The sequence below is a fragment of the Acomys russatus genome, chromosome 27 (assembly GCF_903995435.1).
Source record: "Acomys russatus chromosome 27, mAcoRus1.1, whole genome shotgun sequence".
Lineage (NCBI taxonomy): Eukaryota > Metazoa > Chordata > Mammalia > Rodentia > Muridae > Acomys > Acomys russatus.
The window spans coordinates 30,520,681-30,544,265 of NC_067163.1; the positions used below are offsets into that span (position 1 = coordinate 30,520,681).

General features: G+C 35.2%; 1 protein-coding gene and 1 non-coding gene across 6 annotated transcripts in view; both read left to right on the forward strand.

Moving 5' to 3' along the window:
* Positions 1–23,585, forward strand: part of Pcm1 (pericentriolar material 1) — an 81,488-nt gene that overhangs the window by 12,041 nt on the left and 45,862 nt on the right. For all 5 annotated transcript variants that reach the window (XM_051169534.1, XM_051169537.1, XM_051169535.1 and 2 more), the window contains 14 exons: positions 3,552–3,661; positions 4,936–5,152; positions 6,909–7,107; positions 7,839–8,012; positions 8,476–8,630; positions 8,713–8,942; positions 12,943–13,094; positions 13,223–13,352; positions 14,752–14,892; positions 15,741–15,931; positions 18,548–18,745; positions 20,341–20,560; positions 20,666–20,811; positions 21,258–21,448. In XM_051169534.1, the coding sequence (XP_051025491.1) occupies positions 3,552–3,661; positions 4,936–5,152; positions 6,909–7,107; positions 7,839–8,012; positions 8,476–8,630; positions 8,713–8,942; positions 12,943–13,094; positions 13,223–13,352; positions 14,752–14,892; positions 15,741–15,931; positions 18,548–18,745; positions 20,341–20,560; positions 20,666–20,811; positions 21,258–21,448 (2,454 nt within the window). The remainder of the gene's footprint in view (positions 1–3,551; positions 3,662–4,935; positions 5,153–6,908; positions 7,108–7,838; positions 8,013–8,475; positions 8,631–8,712; positions 8,943–12,942; positions 13,095–13,222; positions 13,353–14,751; positions 14,893–15,740; positions 15,932–18,547; positions 18,746–20,340; positions 20,561–20,665; positions 20,812–21,257; positions 21,449–23,585) is intronic.
* LOC127210380 (U6 spliceosomal RNA) lies at positions 256–362 on the forward strand. Its single transcript, XR_007833290.1, has one exon. It is a non-coding gene; the product is annotated as a U6 spliceosomal RNA (small nuclear RNA).

Genomic DNA, 23,585 nt, shown 5'->3' on the forward strand with positions numbered 1-23,585 from the left:
CACCTGTAAAACCAGCACTCAGAAGGCTCAGGCAGAGGGATCAAGAATTCTTAGGGTGTGGGGAGATGGCTCAGTTGGTAAAGTGCTTGTCCTTCAAGCATAAGGACCATAGTTTGGATCCTCAGCAACCACATAAAAGCCAAGTGCAGTGGTATACATCTGTAACCCCAACACCAGAAGAGACAGAGACGGGATCCCTGGGGTTTGGTCATCTAGCCAGTTGATGACCATTGGGCTCAAGAGTAATCTTGTCTCGTGCTCGCTTCGGCAACACATATACTCAAATTGGAACAATACAGAGAAGATTAGCATGGCGCCTGTGCAAGGATGACATGCAAATTCATGAAGCGTTCCATATTTTTAAGCAGGATACCAAGATGAGACTTGATAGCCTATGACCATATAGGCTAGGGGAGGGGAGGAGGTCCCCCTTGGTGGTCACAGTCGTAGGGGAGGGGAATAGGGTGAAAGCGGGAGGGAGGGAGGAATGGGAGGATGCCAGTGATGGGATAACAATTGAGTTGTAATCTGAATAAATTAATAAAATTAAAAAAAAAAAGAGTAATCTTGTCTCAAAAAGAAGATGGAGAGTGACTAAGGAAGATCTAAGGGCGATGACCCAACATAAAACTCTGGTGTACACATGTGTGTGTACAGATCCCCTCCTCCAATACTTCATAGTGAGACTCTGTTTTATAAAATAAAGTTGGGATGGCTGTAGGTTTGCTTTGGAGAAAATGAAAAGAGATTTAAAAAAAGTCTAATTAACCAGGCAAAAAATTAATAGAGCATATTTAGTATTTAGTGTTAGTAGTTGTGTTATTTCAGTTAGAAATCCAGGTTTGTATATGAGCTTTTAAAACTGCTCTTGTACTTTACTCAGTTTTTGTGAGATTCAGAACGTTCTTTTTTCTCTTTCTCTCATAGCTGTGTATCATTTAAGTGACACTTGAATTGCTTAGTATTGAGTCTTAATTTTGTAGTTTGTCATATTGTCTTCAAACCTCTTTTAAATTTTCATTTAAAAGTAAGATTGCTGCTTATTAAAGCTCAATAAGGCTAAGTTGTTTTGTTAGTTTTAATTGGCATAATAACAATATAAATATAAATAATTTGCAAAGTGATAGATAGACTCTTCCATTGGCTTAGTAATGTTTTCTCATCAGTTCTCATAGTTTATTTATCTTTGAGCATTATAGTTACGACATTTTGTTTTGCTGTTTCAGTGACATAAGTTTCATAAGGGTTGCTTACAGGAATGTGGGTTATTTACAGGGTTATGGACAACGAACTAGTGGCTTGCTGCCCTGCTGAAGTAGTGTCTATCTCTTGCCCATCAGCTCTTAGCTGTGTATAAATCCTCATGGAGCCTCTCAAAGTTTCTCATCTCTTCTCCACTGTCTTGAGTTGTTGAATTTACATTATCATCTCATTTGAGCATCAGAATTGTAGGCTGCTGGCTGAGGCTTTTACTCTTGGGACTATTTTATAAACAAGGACGTCAAACACAATTTCTGACTTGCCTAGGTGTAGGCTCAATTTTCTTTACAACTATATTTTATTATGAACATATTAACCTAGTCTACCTCCCTTACAACCTGACTAACCCAAACAATAGGAAAAGAAGCTTAAAGAACACAATAATGAAACTTTAAGGATATCAGTTCCGATGAACAATTCTCCTGGCTTAGCAGGATTTCAGCAGACCAGCAATTCCATCAAGGTTGCTGCTGGAACCTGGAACAACCAGAACCTGAATCCTCAGCTAGAGTCCAAAGCCTTGAAGCCTTCCCTGCAGCAGTTCTCTCTAGGAGCGGTGCTCTCTCGAAGTGCAGGGATGAACAGCCAAAACAATCAGAAGTCCTCTCTTTCTCTCCAAGCCTCTTGTTTTGGGCCCCATATATATATCTCCTCTCAGAGTCTCTACTAGGATGTTTTCAGCTGGTAACATCCAGACTCCCCCACCAAGTGTTTTGACTTCTAAGGGGATAAACATCCTGCTCTCTCACACATCTACTCCCCATCCCACACCTGGGATCAACATAGAAGCACGTTTATCTTTCCTACAGCTAGGCCTTATACACAGTTTAATAGAAATCTGTTGAAATTTAGGTTAAGTATACAAATAATTTATTTTATAAAAATATACTATCATGAATTTCTAATAAAACACCATAGCTAGGAGATTGAATTTGAACTTTATATACTTCAACAATAATTTTAGCTTAATAATTTTAAAACAGTTCTGCTCCTGTGTTTATGAGGTTTTACTAAAGAAAGCAACAGTTAGTATTTCTTATCTGTTCAGAGACACAACATACCTGCCTTGGGGAAGAGTGTTTTTCTTACTGTCTAGCAAGTTCCTCATTAGTTATCTGAATTGTAATTTTGATGTTTTCCACAGAGAGTTTAGATTAGAAAAGGTTTTCTGTCATTCCTCAAATATTAGTTTTGGGTTTTTGTTTATTTGTTTGTTTGGTTTTTGGTTTGGGTTTTTTTTTTTTTTTTTGGTATGTGTGTGTTTGTTTTTGTTTAGCAGAAAATGGTATTTTCTTAACAACAACAACAACAACAACAACAAAACCAGCTTGTAGGTTGTAGCTTCTTTGAAAATTGGAAAGCTAAAATTGAGGATCACAATGGGGTCCTGGGTAGTAGAGCAGTAAGTATTGTGAAAAATGTCTTCAGAAACATACTTTTGGAAGATGAGGGGATTTTGTTGTTTTTTTTTGGGGGGGGGTTGTTTGTTTTCTTTGTTTTGGTTTGTGTTTTTTTTTCAATACAGGGTTTCTCTGTGTAGTCTTAGACTGGACTTTGTAGTCTAGCCTGGTCTCAAACTCCCAAAGATTCACCTGACTCTGGCTCTCTAAGTCCTGGGATTAAAGGCAGATGAGTGCCACCTTACCCAGCTCTTTGTTGTTTTGTTTTTTAATGAAGTTGATAAACCTGTGGTCTTCTAGTGTAATTGGTATATCACAAGCAGCTATTTCAATAAATTTACAAAGCCTTGGTCGGCTGTATTTAGTCTACTCTTTGACATGGTTTTATGGAGCCTGGCTATTCTTATTTACATATTGCTTTTTGCCCTTTAATGGGAGACATGGGTAGTCAAGACAAGAACTATCTTCCATAGAGCCATGCTAATTTTCAGTCTGTACTTTGTAGAAAATTTTGCCCATTTCTGTATTACAGTATTGGTTTTCTTGGAGGAGGTGGAGATAGAGACCTTTCAGAGTCAGCACTGTTCCTCTAGCTAAAGAAACTGATAGATACCTCTAACCCATGTTAGTCATGTGTATTAATTGGGATTACAATATTAACCTTCCTTGTCTGTTGAGATTGAAAAACATGAGTCACTTTACTAAAGTTTAGCAGTTGTCCTTTTATTTTTCTGTCAGATATAAACTTCTAATAAAATGATTGGCTGACAAATAATTAAAAGCTTCAAATGTTAGGTTGAGCTTCTCCCTACCCCCCAACCCCCATTCAAAATTTATACTTAGCTGAACATATCTTAATCCTGAATATATAGTATTTGCTTTTGTTTTTAGTCGTTACAGAAACTACAGGAAGCTTATCTGGAGTCAGTATCACATCTGAACTAAATGAAGAACTGAATGATTTAATCCAGCGTTTCCATAATCAGCTTCGTGATTCCCAGGTGATTGGTTTATATAGTTACATTTAGAAATCACATTAAATAACCCAATGGATCTCAAACTTGGCTTATTGTTTAAAAAATGAATACACAGAGTCCTTCACCCTCCAGAATTATGACTTTTAAGATTTGAGTGGTCCCCATATGACCCCATTGCTATTCTTCACATTATCCTTTGAGAAACTCTAGGTTAGTAGAGGAAGATTTACTTAGTTAATATTTATTTTATTTGTATGTGTATCTGAATGTATATATGTTTATCATATGCGTACAGAGGTCAGAAGAGGCATGAGATACCTTGGGACTGGGGTTAATAGGCAATTGTGAGCAGCCGCATGTGCATGCTAGTACCAAATCTGGGTCCTCTGCAGGAGCAGCAAGTGTTCGTAACCACTGAGCTGTGTCTCTATACCCAGAAAAGAGATTCTAAATGTACTGAGTATTGTTTTTCCCTGTGTAGGCTGTTAGAGAAGCATTCTTTTTACCTTTTATAAACAATTGGTAGATAAAACCTTTAAGACTTGAAGTTTGGCCAGGTGTAGTGGTGCATACTTTATTCCCAGCACTGAGAGGTAGTGGCAGGTGGATCTTTGAATTCAAGGACAGCCTGGTCTCCATAGTTCCAGGACAACCTCAAACAAAACAAAACAACAACAACAACAAAACCAACAATAACAACAAAAACAGAGACTTAAAGTTAGTTTTAAGTCTATGTCCTTACAGTATTTTATCTTACTGAGAGTTTTAAGAAAGGCTTTTGGGGGAGGGATTAATATTTTTTTGGTTTGCTATTGAAGGACAGGCTGACATCAAATTTTTGTCTTTTTTTGTACTAGCCTCTTAAAACACTAGGATTATAGGTTTGTGCTGCCATATCTAAGAGAATAATTTTAGAATTAAAAAGTGTTTAGGTTTTGTGAACCTTGTAAAATAGTGATATATAGTGAATTTTTAGTGTGTGGTTTTTGGATAAGACTGGGTGAACTTATTGTCTTCACACTAGGAAAGGGAAGTGACTCTTGCCCTTTAAGAAAAATAAGTATGGTTACCCATTTTGGTTAGTTATCTAGCAAAATTTAGTAAAATTTTCTAATGAACCCTATCATACTCTATGTAAAGAAGCTCTCAGATACTCACAGGATATAGGTTAAGATTGTTAATGGAAGCATTGTGTTACTAGCAAAATAGGGAACAATAAATGTCAATGTATAGTAAAATGTACCTTAGTTGCTTTCATCTTAAATGATCTTTCTTTTTTTCTCTCTTTTTAAACTCAGCCTCCAGCTGTTCCAGACAACAGAAGACAGGCAGAAAGTCTTTCATTAACTAGAGAAATTTCTCAGAGCAGAAATCCCTCAGTTTCTGAACATTTACCTGATGAGAAAGTACAGCTCTTCAGCAAAATGAGAGTATTACAGGAAAAGAAACAGAAAATGGACAAATTACTTGGAGAACTTCATACCCTTCGAGATCAGCATCTGAACAATTCATCACGTGAGTAAATCTGATTGAGCAGTATTATACAATGGGCACATAAGTATATATGCTGGCACATAGTAGTTACTTAGTACTTGATAAATTAATAGGTATAGTTTCATAAAAAGATATAACTTTTGAAGAAGAAACTTGAATTTGAAAAGCCAGTATGTGATAAGACCCAAAGAGATGTTAAGTCTATTCATAAAAGAAAAAAATGAAGTTGGGCTGATTCAGATCTAGTCTCTAGTCATTTTCTCAATCCACATTGCTGTTGCTGAGTATTAGGAGCGCACAAGTGCTGGAACTTGGAATCAGCTTGGGTAATCCAATCTGGCCATTATTATTATACCATTTTAGTTTTATCTGAATAAAAAATTATAATGGATAAGGATTCCATTTTTAGAATCTCAGTCCTTGATCTACAAAGATGACTCAGCAGCTAAAAGCACTTACTACTCTTGGAGAGAACCCAGGTTTGGTTCTCAGAACCCGTATTAGGCAGCTCACAACTACCTGCCTCTCCAGTTCTAGGGCATCCAATGTCCTCTGGTTTCTGTGGGCACATGCACTCACACGATGCACATAAATCTACATAGGTACATACACATAAAAAAAAAAAAAAAACCCAAAATAACCAAAGAATCAGATGTTCTCTTTATGTTTTGTGTTTTGAGACAAGATTTTAAAGCGGAGCTCAGGCTCACTTCAAATTTGCAACACTTTCTGCCTTAGTCTCCCCAGGGCTGGAATTACATGCTTGCATTGCCACATCCATCTTGGAATAGTTCTTTGTTCTTCATATATCTCCTGTTTCTCTGCCCTGAAACACACTCATTTCCCTGCCTGTAGAAGATAATATCATTTGTTAAATTTTATGAACAGAGGAAGATGACTAAGGAAAACTTAAAATTTACAAGGCATGTTGATGGCTTTGTGTTAGTTTTATATACAAAGAAAGTCATACTTTGCTGCCTGGAAACTCTTAAAAAAAGACCATTCCTCCTCCTAGGAAACTGTAAGAGCAGTAGTAAAAAGAAGAATAGGATAAAAAGAGACCATTGGCAATCAGCCATTGTGGCATTGCAGTGAGGAAGAAACAGTGATGGTCCAACTGAGAAAGAGATAAATGAGAATAGTTTAGAAGCACTAGGAGGTAGTAAAACAGTCTTGTTTGTTTGTTTGTTTGTCTGTTTTGTTTTTGGAGACAGAGTTTCTCTGTGTAACAATCCTGGCTGTCCTAGACTCAGTTTGTAGACCAGGTTGGCCTCGAACTCACAGAGATGTGCCTGCCTCTGCCTCCCAAGTGCTGGGATTAAAGGTGTGCACCACCATGCTCGGATTAAAAAAACATAGTGTTGATGATTAGTTACCTGCTAGAGTTGGCCATTTGTGTTCTGTACATCATACATAGTGATCCTCTTTAACTTAACCTCAGACAAGTTTATCTTACTGTTCTTTCGGTTGTTTTTTCTAGCATATCACATTGAAGTTCTTGTCAGTTTCTGTCTTGTTTTTTTCCCTTCTATTTTAACTAAGTGGCTGTAATGTAAAAGTGGTAGGCTGTCCGGAAGAAAGAAGTAAAAATATTTTTCCTTGTTTATTTTGATGTGTTTAGTTGTGAACTGTGTTCATAAGTAGCCTTTGTATATACATAAGCTACAGATGTTAAGATGCTGATGAATTTTATTTTGTTTATCTAACTAAATATATGCTGCTTTATACCATGTTTATGTATGGTAATTGTTTATTTCTTATTTCCTTTCTTTCATAGTTGTGCCTTCAACTTCTCTCCAAAGAAGTGGGGATAAGAGAAGTTCAGCTGTGGCACTCTCTGCTCCTGTAGGCTTTGCATCGGTTGTTAATGGAGAATCCAATAGCCTCATGTCCTCTGTTCCTTGTCCCGCTACGTCTCTAGTTTCTCAGAATGAGAGTGAAAATGAAGGTCATCTAAATCCAGCTGAAAAACTACAGTAAAATACTTTTTGCAATCATTCTTCACCTCTATTAAATAATTAGAATTAAATAATGATAATTTTTTTAAACCATTGAAAATATCTAAGTTAATAAGATAAACATTTTTAAGATACATGGTGGAAGGAGGAGGAGATGTAATGTATGTGAATCTTATCAGTTGGCTGAAAGAAATGTGACATCATGTAGATAGTTTTTTGTAAACTTCTGTTAATTAATAATTTACCAGAGAAAGAGTTAGAAATAGCAAGAACTATTGGTAAAATATTTTAATATTCAAACAATAAGGCTTAGGTTCTAAAGTCAAAGCTGTGAAACTATATTATTCAAGACTATGGCAGTGTGAGCAGAACACTTAGAAAGCCTCTGCTTCTTTACTGGTAAAACAAGGGTAATATATATGGTATTTCAATTCATGCTTTGGAGTTTTTGGTTTTGTTTTTGTTTGTTTATCTGTTTTGAGACAGTGTTTCACTATATAGCCATCCTTTGCTGGCCTGGAACTTACTGTGTAGAATTGGCTGGCCTTGAACTCAACAGAGATATGCCTGCCTCTGCCTCCTTCACTTTGATATTAAAAACGTGTGCCAACATGTTCAGCTGAAACTATGTTTAAAAGTAACAGATGCCCTGGATACTTGGTCTAAGAGAGAGAGAGAGGGGGGTGGAGGGAGAAAGAATATATAACTTTTCCCCCTAAAATGGTGTTAATGTTACTTTTTTAAATCAGGAAGTTAAATGAAGTTCAAAAGAGATTGAATGAGCTGAGAGAATTAGTTCATTATTATGAACAGACATCAGATATGATGACAGATGCTGTAAATGAAAATACAAAAGATGAAGAAACTGAAGAGTCAGAATATGATTCTGAGCATGAAAATTCTGAACCTGTTACTAACATTAGGTAATAACATTTATGTTTCTTTTTTATTGCATATGTACAGGTGGAGTAGGGGCAATACATCAGTGAAGTATTCATTGTTAGCCTCTTATTAAAGCTTTTTCTTTATAGTGTAATAATCATTTTTGCTCTATGAAGAAAAAGAAGGAAATACTGAAGGCAGTAATTTAGTAAAATTGCTGTTTGTTACCGAGTGCAAGTAAACTTAAGAAGCATCAAATTTAGCATTTTCTTTTCCTACTGTTATATATACTTTAGGTATAGTTTGAGTTTTCAAATGCTTTTAGTTATAAGCTTCTAAGTTTATGGAAAAGTTAGTGAAAAGCAATGGTCTGTTATTAAAATTTGAGCCTAAATGGTTTAGTTAGTGCTGTTCTTAGCTAGAAACTAGATTATTATAGATCTATAGGCGAGTTTTAAAATTTTTTATTGTTGTTTTAAATAACTTGGCTTTGATTTCTTTCAGAAATCCACAGGTAGCTCCCACCTGGAATGAAGTGAACACTAACAGTAATACACAGTGCGTTTCTAATAATAGAGATGGGCGATCAGGTCATTCTAACTGTGAAATTAACAACAGATCTGCTGCCAACATCAGAGCTCTAAACATGCCTCCATTAGGTATGATTTCCTGTATTTACAGAGTGTTTTCCTTACTACTCTAGTGGAGTAGATTATCTTTGCTGATACTTGTTTTTAACAGACTGTCGATACAATAGAGAAGGAGAACAGAGGTTGCATGTTGCACGAGGTGAAGATGATGAAGAGGAAGAAGTGGACGAGGAAGGAGTCAGTGGGGCTTCACTATCGAGTCATAGGAGCAGTCTGGTTGATGAGGCACCAGAAGATGAAGAATTTGAACAGAAGATTAGTAGACTTATGGCTGCGAAAGAGAAACTTAAACAGCTCCAAGATCTTGTTGCTATGGTGCAGGTAAGTTACTTGTTAAAATAGCATTGTCATATAAGATGAAAGTTTTTTGTATGCTTGATAATTATGTTGATATAACTTCCTTTTTTTCCATGTATTTATATTGAACTGAGGACCCTGCATATAGTAAGCAAGCATGTTACCACTGAGTTACAGTCCCCAGCTCTGTATTTGTGTCTTAGATGTTACTATGAAAGGTTTAGTAGTTGGTGGCGTATGCCTGTAATACCAGCCAGCACTTGGAGAGGCAGAGGCAGGTGGATCTCTGTGAGTTCAAGGCCAGACTGGTCTACGATGAGTCCAGGACATCCGAGGCTACATAGAGAAACCCTGTATTGAAAAACAAAACAAAAATTTTTTTAGTAGCTTACATGCTGTACATCAAACACTGCTGAGAAACTGAGCCTGACATGGTGGGTCACATGGTATAGATTATTACTTGGGAGGTGGAGGCACGAACATTAGGAGGAATTCAAGGTCATCCTTGGCTATATGGAAGTTGGAGGTTGGCCTTGGGCACAAGAGACTGTCTCAGGAAAAAATTGGGAGAGGAGTTATGGTAGATATCTTCGTCTTTATACAACATAATGCCTTTTACAACTTAATGATAAGAATACAACTATCTATGTATAAAGACCCAGGAGCATGGCTGTGTACTGGCATAGTTTTATGTACAACCGCACAGAATTGTTTTTGTTTTTGCTGATGACACTGGCCTCATATATAGATCTCATAACATCATCATGAGGTAGATACTTGAAAAAGTGTGAATTGTCCAATCTTATATAATTATGACAGCCAGAATTTAGATTACCTATAGCAAAGCCTGAGCTCTTCACCTAGTTGACATTAAAATAGAAAGAAAATCCAAATGTTAACATGTGAGTAAAGTTCACCTATTCATGCCTGTTTTTGAAAATCATGTTTATATATGCACATGAAATTATGTAAATATGAGCATTTTCTTATTATCTACTGTGGTCCAAAGATCTACTGTGCTTTTTGCAGTTTACTATGTTAGGTATAAATTTTCTAGAGCAAGAAAAATGTTTTAACTTTTGAAATTATTTCTTTACTTTCTTTTTCTTTGTTGTTTCTTTCAAGTGTTTATTTTTAAAGACCATTCCCACGTATTACCATACCTTTTAATTTGAATGGAAAATTTCTAATTGTTCTCCTGAATTGCTATTAATTGATATTCTCAGCAAAGTGAGTCTGTATCCCCATACTTTTGATTACATTTTTATTTTATTGGTACACTATAGCTTATTTTCACATTGGCTTTTGTCTTTTCCTAAATTTTCCCTTTGAGGAGAAGAGCTTTTGAAGAAAAGAAAGTGTATGTACAAACATACAAGTAAACCTATGCATGTAAGATGTGCATAACTTAGAGGTAACTGTCATTCAAAATATATGTGCATGTTATTTTTGCTCATGTATTTGAAGTGTTTTGGAAGAGCATATGAGTTAGTAAAATCAATAGAAAGAATACGCATCTTTCTGAAGTTCCACTTTGCTTTTTGAACTTAGATCACTTTACAATGTTACTGTTTGAAAAGCATGAGACAGCTTCTGAACAAGTAGTAATCAGTTAGGCTCTCCTAAATATTCTTAGCATATTTGTAAGAACTCATATTTGCTGTTACTGCCTCTCAATTTCCCATTATTCCTTTAAGACAGCAGTTCTCAACCTGTGGGTTACAACCCCATTGGGGATTGAACAACCCTTTGATAGGGGTTGCATATCAGATATCCTGCATATCAGATATTTACATTACAATTTATAACTAGCAAAATTAGTTATGAAGTAGCAATGAAAATGCTTTCATGGAAAGAAGGAAGGAGAGGGGGAATGGGAAGATACAAGTGAGCGGATAACAATTGAGATGTAATCTGAATAAATTACTTAAAAAAATAAAGACAATACTTGTATGCTTGGGCATCAGTACAATATGAGGAACTGTGTTAAAGGGTCAGGTTGAGAACCACTGTGGCTTTAAGATCACAAAATAGTATGTGGAAAAACTGAAGTATGAGAAAGAACTTGATTTCTTATACATTGTATTTTCCATGTACTATTTTGTGAAAATACTCTTCATTTCTGAAGTTACAACACAGTTCTTCCCAGTCTCCTATTTATATGATCAGTGGGAAAAGTTAGTATTTTGATACAGAGACTAGAATAGTGTCACCATCTCAAAGTTCATAATTAATAAAGAACAATTCTAATTCACTGTGATTTTATTCAAATATTATTTCCAGAAGTTAAAATTTTAGATGTAATCTTCAGAAAAAGCATGAATTATAAAAATTATAATCTTTATAATTTGTTGTGTATAAGTTCTTTCAAGAAAATACAGGAGCTCATTTTCAACCCTCTACTAATCATTACAGTAGTTTGACAAAAGAAAAAAAAATACTGTTAGTAAGATATAAACTTTGTTTTTCCAGATATCATGACAGAATTTAGATTGGATATTCTTTTTTCTATTTTCTTTCTTTCTTTGTTTCTTTTTTTTTTTGTTTGTTTGTTTTTGTTTTTTTGTTTTTTAAACAGGCTCCGAGCTTTAATCCCAACACTTGGAAGGCAGAGGGAGACGAATCTCTTTGCGCTTGAGGCCAGCTTGGTGTACAAATAGAATTTCAGGATAGCCAGAACTACATAGAGAAATCTTATATCTCAGGCTGGTCAGGAATTCTCCATATATAATCCAAGCTGGTCTTCAACTCAGGGAGTTCCTCTTGGTTTGTTAGTCTCTTGGGTGATGGGATTACAGAGGTGAACCACCATGTCTATCTAATTATCTTTTGTACCATAAATACTGGTACTTGTTTAGAACATTAAAGACAAAAATGAGAAAATGAGGGAAACTTTTAAATAGATAGTGGGTATGAGTTATTTGAAATAATACAAAGGATATTAAAATTTAATATCAAGTTTCCTGCTCCATTGTATTTTTTTAGTTTCTTTATATTTGACACAGAGCTATTTGATAGTTCATTATTTTAACAAAATAAAAAATGGCAAGTTGTTGTGCAGTGGTGGCACACGCCTTTAATCCCAATACTTGGGAGCCTAAGGCAGGTGGATCTTTGAGTTCAAGGCCAGTCTGCTCTATTGAGGTAGTTCCAGGACATCCAAGGGCACACGAAGAAACCCTGTCTCAAAATAAAATAATAAAATTATAAAAAGTAAATAAATAAATAAAATAAAATAAGAAATGGCAAATTAATTTTTGTCGAAGGTGTTTTAGTTCATAACATTGTAAGGAAATAATCTGAGGTTGCATAACTTTATAAAGAAAATAAGCCTATTTATAGTTTTGGAGATTTTAAGGGTCCACATTCTTGCTAGGTGTTATAAGCTCATCTAAGACAGTACATGACAAAAGGTAGGGAATGAACCATACATGTCAATCTGCCCTTTGTGTCCATGGTTGTTCTGTCTTCCTCCCTTGCCCTGTCTAGCCTTTTCTGTACCTTTCCTCTCTCTCCTTGTAAAGCTGTCAGTGTTCAGTTATGGGGACTCTACCTTTATGAATTTACCTAATCCAGTAACTCCAAAAGGCTCCATGTCAAAGCACCATACTGGGATTAAATTTTCATACTCTTAATATTTCACAATGGGGATTAAATTTTTAACATGTGAACCACTGAGGAACACACTCAAGCCTTATTTATCCCAACCATAGCACTAAGTATTGACAGCGCAGGCTTTAAATGGCAGGGCTAAGGATGTCAATATATTGTAGAGCACTTGCCTAATGTGCCCAAGTTCTGTGTTCAGTCCCCAGCACTACAAATCAAATTTTTAGTGGGCTCATTTGAGGTTTAGCACTTAATTTCTTAGCATTGATAGAGGATACACTTCAGTTTTCTATAAAAGACATTTATGTTCTCTATAGTATTGTTTTAAGTTTTGTAGCCTAGTAAATTATGTAAAGTACAAGTTAGGTAATGTCTTTAGATTTCCAGATAATTTTATATGATTTTGCTGTTTTAGGATGATGATGCAAATCAAGTGGTGGTTTCTGCCAATACAACAAATTTAGGTGACTTGTATGCGGCAGAAGAAGATACGAAACAAAATTCAAATAATGCAAGAGAAAATTCTAATAAAACACAAAAAGATACTGGAGTAAATGAAAAAACAAGGTATTGTAAGCTTTTGACTTTCATAATAAAAACTCAGAACCAGTTATTTATCTAGGTACTTACTGTGTTTAATTTTGCTTTGTGTCACTATTTGATTGGAGTCCACAAATATGTCAATTTAATTATAGGGAGAAATTTTATGAGGCTAAACTACAGCAGCAACAGAGAGAGCTTAAACAACTGCAGGAGGAAAGAAAGAAACTGATTGAAATTCAAGAGAAAATTCAAGCAGTACAAAAGGCATGCCCTGACCTTCAGGTAATTATAAAATTATAAAACTATAAAATTTATTTATTTATTTCAGTGTGTTTGCAAATGTCTAAAACCCAATGTTAGTTTAAAGTACTCCTTTTTACTGGTTCTGAGGAGACAGATATTTGCTAATTTCCTGACCACTCAAATGAGTGAATATTGATGAAATAGATTTGGCTATCTCTTATTACTTTGAAAGAGAGTAGTACATGGTAATCAAATGATTACTTCTGTTTTTGTGTTGGGTAGTTACCATTTATTTATGACTAAACTTAAAACTATTGGGCTAGAAAGATGGCTCAGAGATTAAGAGCACTGGCTGCTCTTCCAAACATTCTGAGTTCAATTTCCAGAAAACACATGGTGGCTCATAACCATCTATAATGTGATCTGTTGCCGTCTTCTGGAACACTGTATAAATAATAAATAAATAAATTTGAAAACAAAACAAAAAACCCTCGCAGTTCAGCAGCAGCCTCTGACCAGCTTGGAGCTCAAGGCCTTTAAAAAAACAAAAACAAAACTTAAAATTATTATCACATTAAGATATTTTGGTTTATATTTAGCAGTTACAGGTCAGCATTCCATTTTTTTTGACCTAGGATTGCACATCATGAGTTATCTAAAGAAAGTAATTACGTATACCTTTAGCTTTAAATGTATATGCTTTTGCTTATTATAGAATACTCTATAATAAGGGTATTTGAGATGGAGCAGAGAATAAAGCACATGCGCAAGCATGTTTGCAGATTAGAGGCTGATGTTGGATGTCTTCTTCAATCACACTTCAATTATTTTATAGACAGAGTCTCTCCTACTGAACTGGGAGTCTACTGATACAAGTGCATGGCCATTGAACCCCTGGGATCCCTTGTTTCTGTTTCCAGAACTGGGTTACATGTGGCTATCCCTAGCTTGCTTTGTGAGTCTTGGGATATGAGTGCAGGGTCTCATGCCTGCACACCAAGAGTCTGAACAACCTCCCTATTCTGGTTAACTTTACTCTGTAGTAAAATTTTGTATTTGAAGGAAGAGAAAAACATCAAATTATGTTTCCAATACAACTATTTCTTGTATCTTTTTCATTTTTTCCTAATCCTTTTGCCTTTTATTCCCCAATATAAATAATGTCCAGAGGAGTGTGTGCCACATTTGGGTTGAGTATAAATTTTTTCTATCCCCCAGTATTTGATTTATACTATTTTTACTGTTTCAGATTTTTATGTCTCATCACCTTAAACTGTTATCTTTGTTTTCTTCATGGTGGTAATTTTATTCTTATAGTAACAGATTAAATATGGCACTAGGGCTCTAGAGAAGTAAAATAATGACTTTAGGAAAGAAATTCAATTATTTTAGTACCTTATAGTATTATGTTTGTTTATATATGTTTTGTTTTATTTAGCTATCAGCCACTAGTATGGGTAATAGTCCCACAAAAAAATATCTACCAGCTATTACTTCAACCCCAACTGTTAATGGAACTGAGACCAATACCAGCAAATCTGTTGTTGAGCCTGAAGATTCTTCAGTAGTGGATAATGAGGTATGGCACAGTCTACTGTGTTAGTCCTGAATTAGTTCCTAATTCCTGAATCTGTAAATTTTTTTAATTTTTTAATTTTTTGTGGGGAGGGATGGGGAAAGAGGTGTGCTAAGGATGGGACTTGGGGCTTTTTAACCTACTGGATAGGTGATAGATATAAAGTATATTTTCTGTGTCTTTTGTTTCTCTTAGTTGGGGAATAACACCCCCCTCCCACATGCACACACATACCCAAAATTATACTGGAATTGATTCAAAATAGTCACAAGTATAAGGAGAAGTTATAGTAAACATTAATCATTTCAGTTAGAAGGTTATATTCTTGGGTGTTTCATTTGTATTTGATTTGTAGAAAGTATCATAGCTTTTCTCTCAAAAAGTTCATGAAGTTTATTGAGTACTTCTTGTTTTCATGAATAATTGATGACTTGACTTTTTCTTATTTTCTTATTCCTAAAATACTATTTGGCCCTTATGAACATCTTTAAAATATTTTTAACAAGTATATTTAATTGTGTGTTTGTGTGTATGTTGTGGTAGAGGTATATACAAATGAATGTCAGTACCCATGGAGGCCAGAGGTGTCAGATATCCCTGGGAGCTAGAATTACAGGAAGTTGTTGGTTACTTGATGTGGGTGCTGGGAACTGAACTCAGATCCTCTGAACAAACAGCACACATTCTTAACTACTGAGCTATTTCTCTAGTTCCCTTTATGGATATCTTAGAATGAAAATAGAAACATTAAAAATAGAATATTGTTGTACTGACAATATCATTAAGACTTTTATTCTTTAAGGCTTCAGCAAATCGAAATATTTACTTGACTCTGATTTTTAAAATGATAGTTGTGGTCAGACATGAGAAGACATGAAATGTTAAGGGAAGAGCTACGACAGAGAAGGAAGCAACTTGAAGCTCTAATGGCTGAACACCAGAGGAGGCAAGGTCTAGCTGAGACCTCATCCCCAGTGGCTATATCATTGAGAAGTGATGGATCTGAGAACCTGTGTACTCCTCAGCAAAGTAGGACAGAAAAGTAAGAAAGCCATTTAAGACATCTTTTTAAACGTCACCTACCCAGAATGTAAAAGTCAGGCAGACTCCTTTTCCTGCACAACACAGCATGTCAGCTGTTTCACTGAAGTAGATGTTTTTCAATATGTGACTAAGTAGAAGTCAGTCCAGCCATTTTCTATTCTACAGATTTCTCTTTATATTTCAGTTACTGTGGTACTTGATCAAATAATGTACAGATCTTTTGTAAAACTTCTTTGCAAAGTTTTATATTTATAAAATGAAAAACATACGTTTTGTAGTACTGTTTTTTCAGACAAGAATAGTACATTGTATTGTGACAGAGTCTCCTGTAACAGAGACTGGCCTTGAACTCCATATGGAGCTCAGGATGACCTTGAGCCTCTGGTCCTCTTGCTTCTGTCTCCTCAGTGCTGAGATTATAGGCATGCTCCACCATGACCGGTTGAAATAATTTTTCTCTTGTAAGGTTCCTGAGAATAATTATAAAGCCTTTTAATATAAAACATTAAGTTTTTAGAAATAAGCTTGAAAGTTCCATATTCAGAATGTTTGTGAAATAATTATTTTACAAGATAATTAGCTGTATAGTAATATTTACTAAAAAAAAAATTGAAGGCCAAATATGTTGCAGCCTTATCTTTTCAGGTATTCAGGTAGTGTTTCTAAAATACTATATGCACTCTTTTCCTCTTAGCTTTCATACTGTTGGAGTCTCAATGTACATTTTATTGAATAAGCTATATCCTGTTCTGGCCACTGTGCATGTGCTCTTTCACAGAGTTCTTCAGATAGTTTTGATGAGTATCTGGTTTCAGAATCACTGGTGTAGAGCTTAGCTTCTTAACCTGTGGCCTGTGACCCCGCCTGTGAGTTCATGTGACTGAATGCAACTGAATGAGGGCCGAGCTTGGAAAAAAAACCAAAGATTATTTCAGACATACCTCAGTCAAAAGTGGAGATAAATTTAAATGCTAAGCAAATCTAAAGTGTTTTCAGCATTGCCAAACCTATCGTGCATAATGTGACTTAACTATAGCCTTACCTCTAAGGAAACATACATGTGCACTTTGGACTGCTTACAAGGCCACCCCAATAAGAAGGGCTGCCTGAAATATTTGTGTGCTGTGAATTGCTGTGTTTTTACTGTACATCCAAGGTCTTCTGCTCTGAAAAGTTTAATTGTGGAAAACTTGGTTTTCCTATCATATCTTATCTTGTTAGTACCAAACTTAGTATATCTTTTGATTATTTTTTCTTCCAGTGTTTACTTTACTTTGAGTTATTGACTTTTTTTAATTTTTTGTTTGTTTGTTTGTTTGAGATGGGGTTTCTCTGTGTAACAGCCCTGGCTGTCCTAGAACTAACTTACTTCCTTCCTTCCTTCCTTCCTTCCTTCCTTCCTTCCTTCCTTCAGCGCTGGCCTTGGTCTCATACAGACCTGCCTGCCTCTGCCTTCTGAGTGCTGGGATTAAAGGTGTGCACCACTGCCATCCAGCAAGATGCTTTCAGATTTATTTTTTTAAAAAATGAAATAAATTTTGGCTTCAACAGTACAGAATCTTCAATAAGTTCCAAATGATCTTAAGCAACCTTCTGTAATTTTGTATTACTTGGGCAAAATAGAATCTAATCATTTAAAATTATGAGATCAAGGTATTTATTGATGAACTCTGAAAGAAATGAAGAGTCTGTGTACTTCAATCTCAAATATTCATCTAATTTTAATTTATATTTTTCATATCTCTCTCTCTCTCTCTCTCTCTCTCTCTCTCTCTCTCTCTCTCTGTGTGTGTGTGTGTGTGTGTGTGTGTGTGTGACTGCACATGTGACTGAGGAGGCTATGGCTCTCCATAAAGCTGTAAATATGAGAGCTTATGAGCTTGTCCTATATGTGGCTACGCAAAAGTAAACTCAAGTTCCCTAATAGAGCAGCAAGTGCTTGTAACTGCTGAGCCATCTCTTTAGTCTCCAGAAGAATTAATTCTTCACTTAGAAATAAGCATGTCATCCCCTTAGTATTTTTAATAAATAGTATAATTATGTATGTGCCAAAGAATTTTTAAAAAATAATTTCTTTGTGATTATCAGAAGATGTTTAAATTGTATAACTAATTGATATATCTGTATACTTAGAGCATATAAAATTTTCTGATCGGAAAGGGGTTATGCATGAGAGGAGACAGTTTAGCATGTCCAGGTCTAGAGTTTTTTGTTTTAATACCATAGCCAGTAAATGTGGTGGCTATTTAGATGCCCAATATTTATATGTACCTATATCTGCTGCATACATTACCACCGTTGTAGAAAATTCTGTAAGATAGCACCAAAATAGAGTGCTGTCACTTAAGGAAAGGAGGAGGGCAGTTTAGGAAAATATTTCCAGAAGATGTAATGATTATTTTAACTTCTTTGAAATATTATTTTGTGCAAGGCAAACTACATGTTCTGTGTGACAGCTAACATAGAATTACTATGATGACATGAAATTTTGCATACATGTACGTATATATACATATATACATATATAAATAACAACGAATCTTGAGCATTATAGCTCTTAACATATCTAGCTAATCAACATAATGATGCCTATTTTATATCTCATTATCCCTAGAACAATGGCAACTTGGGGAGGTTCTACTCAGTGCGCATTAGATGAAGAAGGAGATGAGGATGCTTATCTTTCAGAAGCAATTGTTCGGACAGATGAAGAAGAGGAGGAAGAACAAGATGCCAGTTCCAATGATAACTTTTCTATGTATCATCCTAGCATGAGTCAAAATTCTTACAATGTAAAGGAGACTAAAAATAGGTTAGTTTTGGTGTTTAAGTCTTACTTGATTTTAAGTATCTCAGGTCTTTATGATACTAAGCAGTTTTGTACTTCACACCAACTAACCAAATGCCTTAAAATTTAATTCAGTAATGGTACCAGCTACTCTAAGGTAATGTAGATCTCATAAGTAAAGAATACCATAAGGGTATTCTTCTTTTCAATGCAGGTGCCCAGCTTACCTATATTCTCCTGTCTTTTGACTAAAATGAGAGTTTCTAAATCTGTCTTTAGATTTAATAATTTGCTACAATTCAGGAAAGCACATTACCAATACATGATGAAGTATTCACCTTGCCATTTAAAGTGAAATAGCTATATAAGGCAGTGTCTAGAGTGTATAGAGCTTCCATGCCTTCTTTGGGTACCACCTTTTAAATTGGTCACCACCCCTGAAATCCTTTTACAAGATATTATGGAAGTTTTATTATGTAGCTATGATTGACTAAATAATAGGCCATTGATAATTAGACTCAATCTCTGGTTCCATTTCCTTCCCTAAATGTCAGTGGGTGGGTTTGGCAGGTCTTTAGTGACCTGATTGATCTTTCTGAGGATAATGCCTCTCATCTTGAAGGGCTTTCTAAGAAATTCAGTCTTTGCTATAAACTGTGGCTTGGTTAAAAGAGGCTTGTTCTGAATAACAAAAGGGAATGTGCCACTTAGAACAAACATTTTAGGGGTGGAGAGTACACAGAATACCAGGGATTCTTAAACTAGCTCTAACATAAAGATGTTACTCCAATAGATCCCACCTAGACCAGGTCAAGATTCATAACTAAGTTTTCATCTATGCTGTTGTTTGGGGCAATCAAGCAAAAAATGAAAATTTTGATGTAGTGAAAAGTTGTGTTACTAACTGCATTGCTGGCAGCAGTGGTGTATATCGATAGTTTGATGCTGATTCAAGGGTCCCTTGAGACCAGAACATTATAGTGAGACCCTGTCTTTAAAACAACAGGAAGCAATATTAATTGCATTGTTATTTATGTTTTTTAAAATTACATATCTTGTGTGTGCACATAAGTATGTGCATGTAGGTCACAGTGCACAAAAGAAAGAGGGAAATTTTCTTTTTTTAAAAATATATTTTATTAATTTATTCAAATTACATCTCAATTGTTATCCCATCCCTTGTGTTAGAGGGAAATTTTCAGTGGTAGGTTTTCTCTTCTACCCTGTGAGTCCTGGGCTTTGAACTCAGGTTATCAGGCTTGGTGGCAAGTGCTTTTACTTCTAGTAGTGATAAAAGTTTATGAATCAGTATTAACTAATATCATAGTGCCACTTGATAAAGTAAAGCATGAAGAATGGAAAAGTACTCTAGTCTAATAAAATATTTTTATTTTGTAGAATATAGTTAGACTATAGTGTAAGAATGCAAATGAGAAAGACTAGAAAGCAAGTAAAGAATAATTTGATGAGCTGGAAATGCATGATTTTTTCCCCCTCTTCTCTGTTTTTCATGTTTAATACTGAATAAAGAAGTACGTCTATAGACCAGGATTTGAGGTTGTTGCTGTATTTGAAAACTTATCATATATGATAACTTAAGGCTCTAAATTCTGCATTAGGTGGAAGAACAATCATCCTGTTTCAGCAGATGGAAATTATCGTCCTTTAGCTAAGACAAGGCAACAGAATATCAGCATGCAACGACAAGAAAACCTTCGATGGGTGTCAGAGCTCTCTTACATAGAAGAGAAAGAGCAGTGGCAAGAACAAATTAATCAGCTAAAGAAACAACTTGATTTTAGTGTCAATATTTGTCAGACTCTGATGCAAGACCAGCAGGTAAATGTTATCTATGCAATGTATTCTTTTTAGTGCACATAGTCTAGAAGTAGTACACATTTTCTTCAATGCGTTGTTAAAATTGCCAACATTTTCTTCCAACAGACTTTATCTTGTTTGCTGCAGACTCTTCTAACAGGTCCGTACAGTGTTCTGCCAAGCAATGTGGCATCCCCTCAAGTACACCTTATAATGCACCAGCTGAACCAGTGCTACACGCAGCTAACATGGCAACAGAATAATGTTCAGAGGTAATCCATTTGATTAAAATATCAATACTGTATAGTGAGTGCTAGATGAGAGCCTTACAGTTACCTTCAAGGAGAAAGAGGCATGAGCCAAACTACAGTCTATTGTCTGAAAATTATAGGCCATGATCTGTTACTGTGGTCTTGGCTTTTGTTTATAAAATTTATAGTGAATTATACACTTACTGGTGGATAAATTATATAGTATGTAAATTATACGACAATAAATCAGCAAGGAAGCAAAAATTTAGGTTCTTACATTTTAACCTATGTCTGTCAGAACTAAGGTCAATATCTGTTCAAATGGCTGTTACAGATACTTGCTGTAGGGTAGGAACAGTCTCTATTCTGAATGCTATTTAGTTATTTTTTACATGTGTTTTTTTTTTTTAATTTAGTTAGTTGATGATACTATAACTGACTTAATTTACTGGCTTAACTTTTTGTAGGTTGAAACAAATGCTAACTGAACTTATGCGCCAACAAAATCAGCATCCAGAAAAACCTAGAAGCAAGGAAAGAGGCAGTAGTTCATCACACCCCTCTTCTCCCAATTTATTTTGTCCTTTTAGCTTTCCATCACAGCCTGTAAATCTGTTTAATCTGCCTGGATTTACTAACTTTCCATCATTTGCACCAGGTAGGTAACTGAAAACCTGAAGGAAAAATAATTAAATGTAAAAAATTTGAGGTGGGTATGATATGCTCATAATTCCAGCACACTTAGTATCTGCATGGGTGTAGGTAGTGTACTGGAGTATGAGCAGCCTTCTTTCTTCTTCAGCAGCCATCAATTGACAACAGCTTTCAACTAGGCATAAGACTTAGTGAACCCCTTGTCCATTCATATTACATGAATTTTAAAAAATACATAATACTTTTATTCTTTAAAAATTTCCTACATGCACAAAATGTATTGTGGTCATATTCACTGCCCAATCATTCTCCCTACTCTTCCAGATCCACTTTCCACCCTCTCCCAACTTTACTTACTTTTTTTTTTTTAAATGACCAAATCCAGTTTAGCGGCTCATAAACTCCTGAGTCTGGTGCCATCCACTAGAGCATGATTGCCCTACTTGGAGCTGCACCCTTAAAGTAAACTGACTACCAGTTGTCAGTAGTTCCTTGGCTAGGGGTGGAGAGGTGGTGGCTCATGAACCTCTCCCTCTTTCATGCTAGAGTGTTGATTGGCTTGGTCTTGAATAGGCCTTCTGCACACAGCCCTACTTGCTGTGAGTTCATCAGTGCTGCAACGATCTTGTTATATCCAGAATACACTGTTCACTATGGTCCTCCCCAAATGTAGCTCTTAAAATCTTTCTGTTTCCTCTTCCTAGATGTTCCATTTGTAGCTGAACACTTCATTGACACTTACTTTCTGTATTTCGATCAGTTGTAAATGTCTTGCATTGATTTTTGGCATGTTTTAGAGTTGGCAAGAAACACTTGCATTAAAGTTACATTTTTCTTCATTGTTCTTATAATGAGAAGTTAATAAACATGACTGCTAACAAAATTTAGTTATTTATAAATGCGAAGGTTACCGATCTTATTTAAAGGCTACTGTTACCAGGTAAAATATTAGGGAAATAAAGATGAATAAGACATTACTTAAGAGAAGCCATATTTTAATAAGTATATTTAGAGTAGGGTTTTACTAAGGTGGTTTTACTTTATTTGCTTTGCTTTATTTTCTCTTGGTTCATTATATGTCAGGTACTATATGTTACTTGGATCCAAAGATGAGTTAAAATAAATCTTTAGAGGAATTCAGAATCTTCTTAGGAAGGTAATAATATTAATAAATGCTCATAGCAGTGCAATAGTTCCTATATAGCAGGGATACAAATACTTGGAGATCATGAGCAAGTTGGTTTTAGAAAATATATTTAAGCTAAAGAATGAATAAGTTCATTTCCTTAATGATTAAAATGAGGAAGGCTTTCTAACCAATAGAATCACGTAAGACTTGGAAAGCAATAAAGTATTCCTTGGAGAATTTAGAGGTATTAAGTGTGACTAGTGCTCACAGCCAAACCAGGGACGTGATTATGTGGCTGGAGAGTAGGCCTTCTGTGGTGTGCTGAAGAGGCGTAAGCTCTATGTTGTGTCCAAGAAGGATTACAGGACTGCTTTGAGCAAGGGAATAGCATGAGTTTATTTCTGGAAGATTATACTATTATACTGTTGAGGAACTAAAAGGAAGGAGTTGACAGTATACTTGGCTAGGTAATGTTAGAGAAAGAGTGGTACCTGATCAAAGGCACTGATGGTAAAGATAAAAGTTGAAAGTGTTAGAATCAGTTAAATGACCAGGTAAGGACAAAGAATAACTGAATATTTGCTGAGGAATACAGAAAACATAAAATCTTGGGACGTCTTTGTGAATGTTAATATACATATTCCACGGTGTAGTTCCTTAACAAGATGTTTAAATCACAGGCATTAAAACCTTGAGCAAGCTCTTTTTTACTTCTTGAGTATTGATTAATATTGAAAGCAAACAATGTTTGAGTAGGCTTTTAAGTAATACATTAGAAGGTGCATGGGATATTTACACATTAGTAATATTCATACCATGTCAAATGAGTAAATGAGTATAGTATCAAACTCATAGCATTACTTTGAATATTAAGTGAAATTATATATAAAATACTTAAATTGAGTCATGTCCTGCAATAATTTGATAAAGCCAGTTAGTTATGACTTCTAGGTTTTCAATTTTAATTATGTATACATGTGTTTGAATGTAGGTTGTGTATGTGAGTACAGTG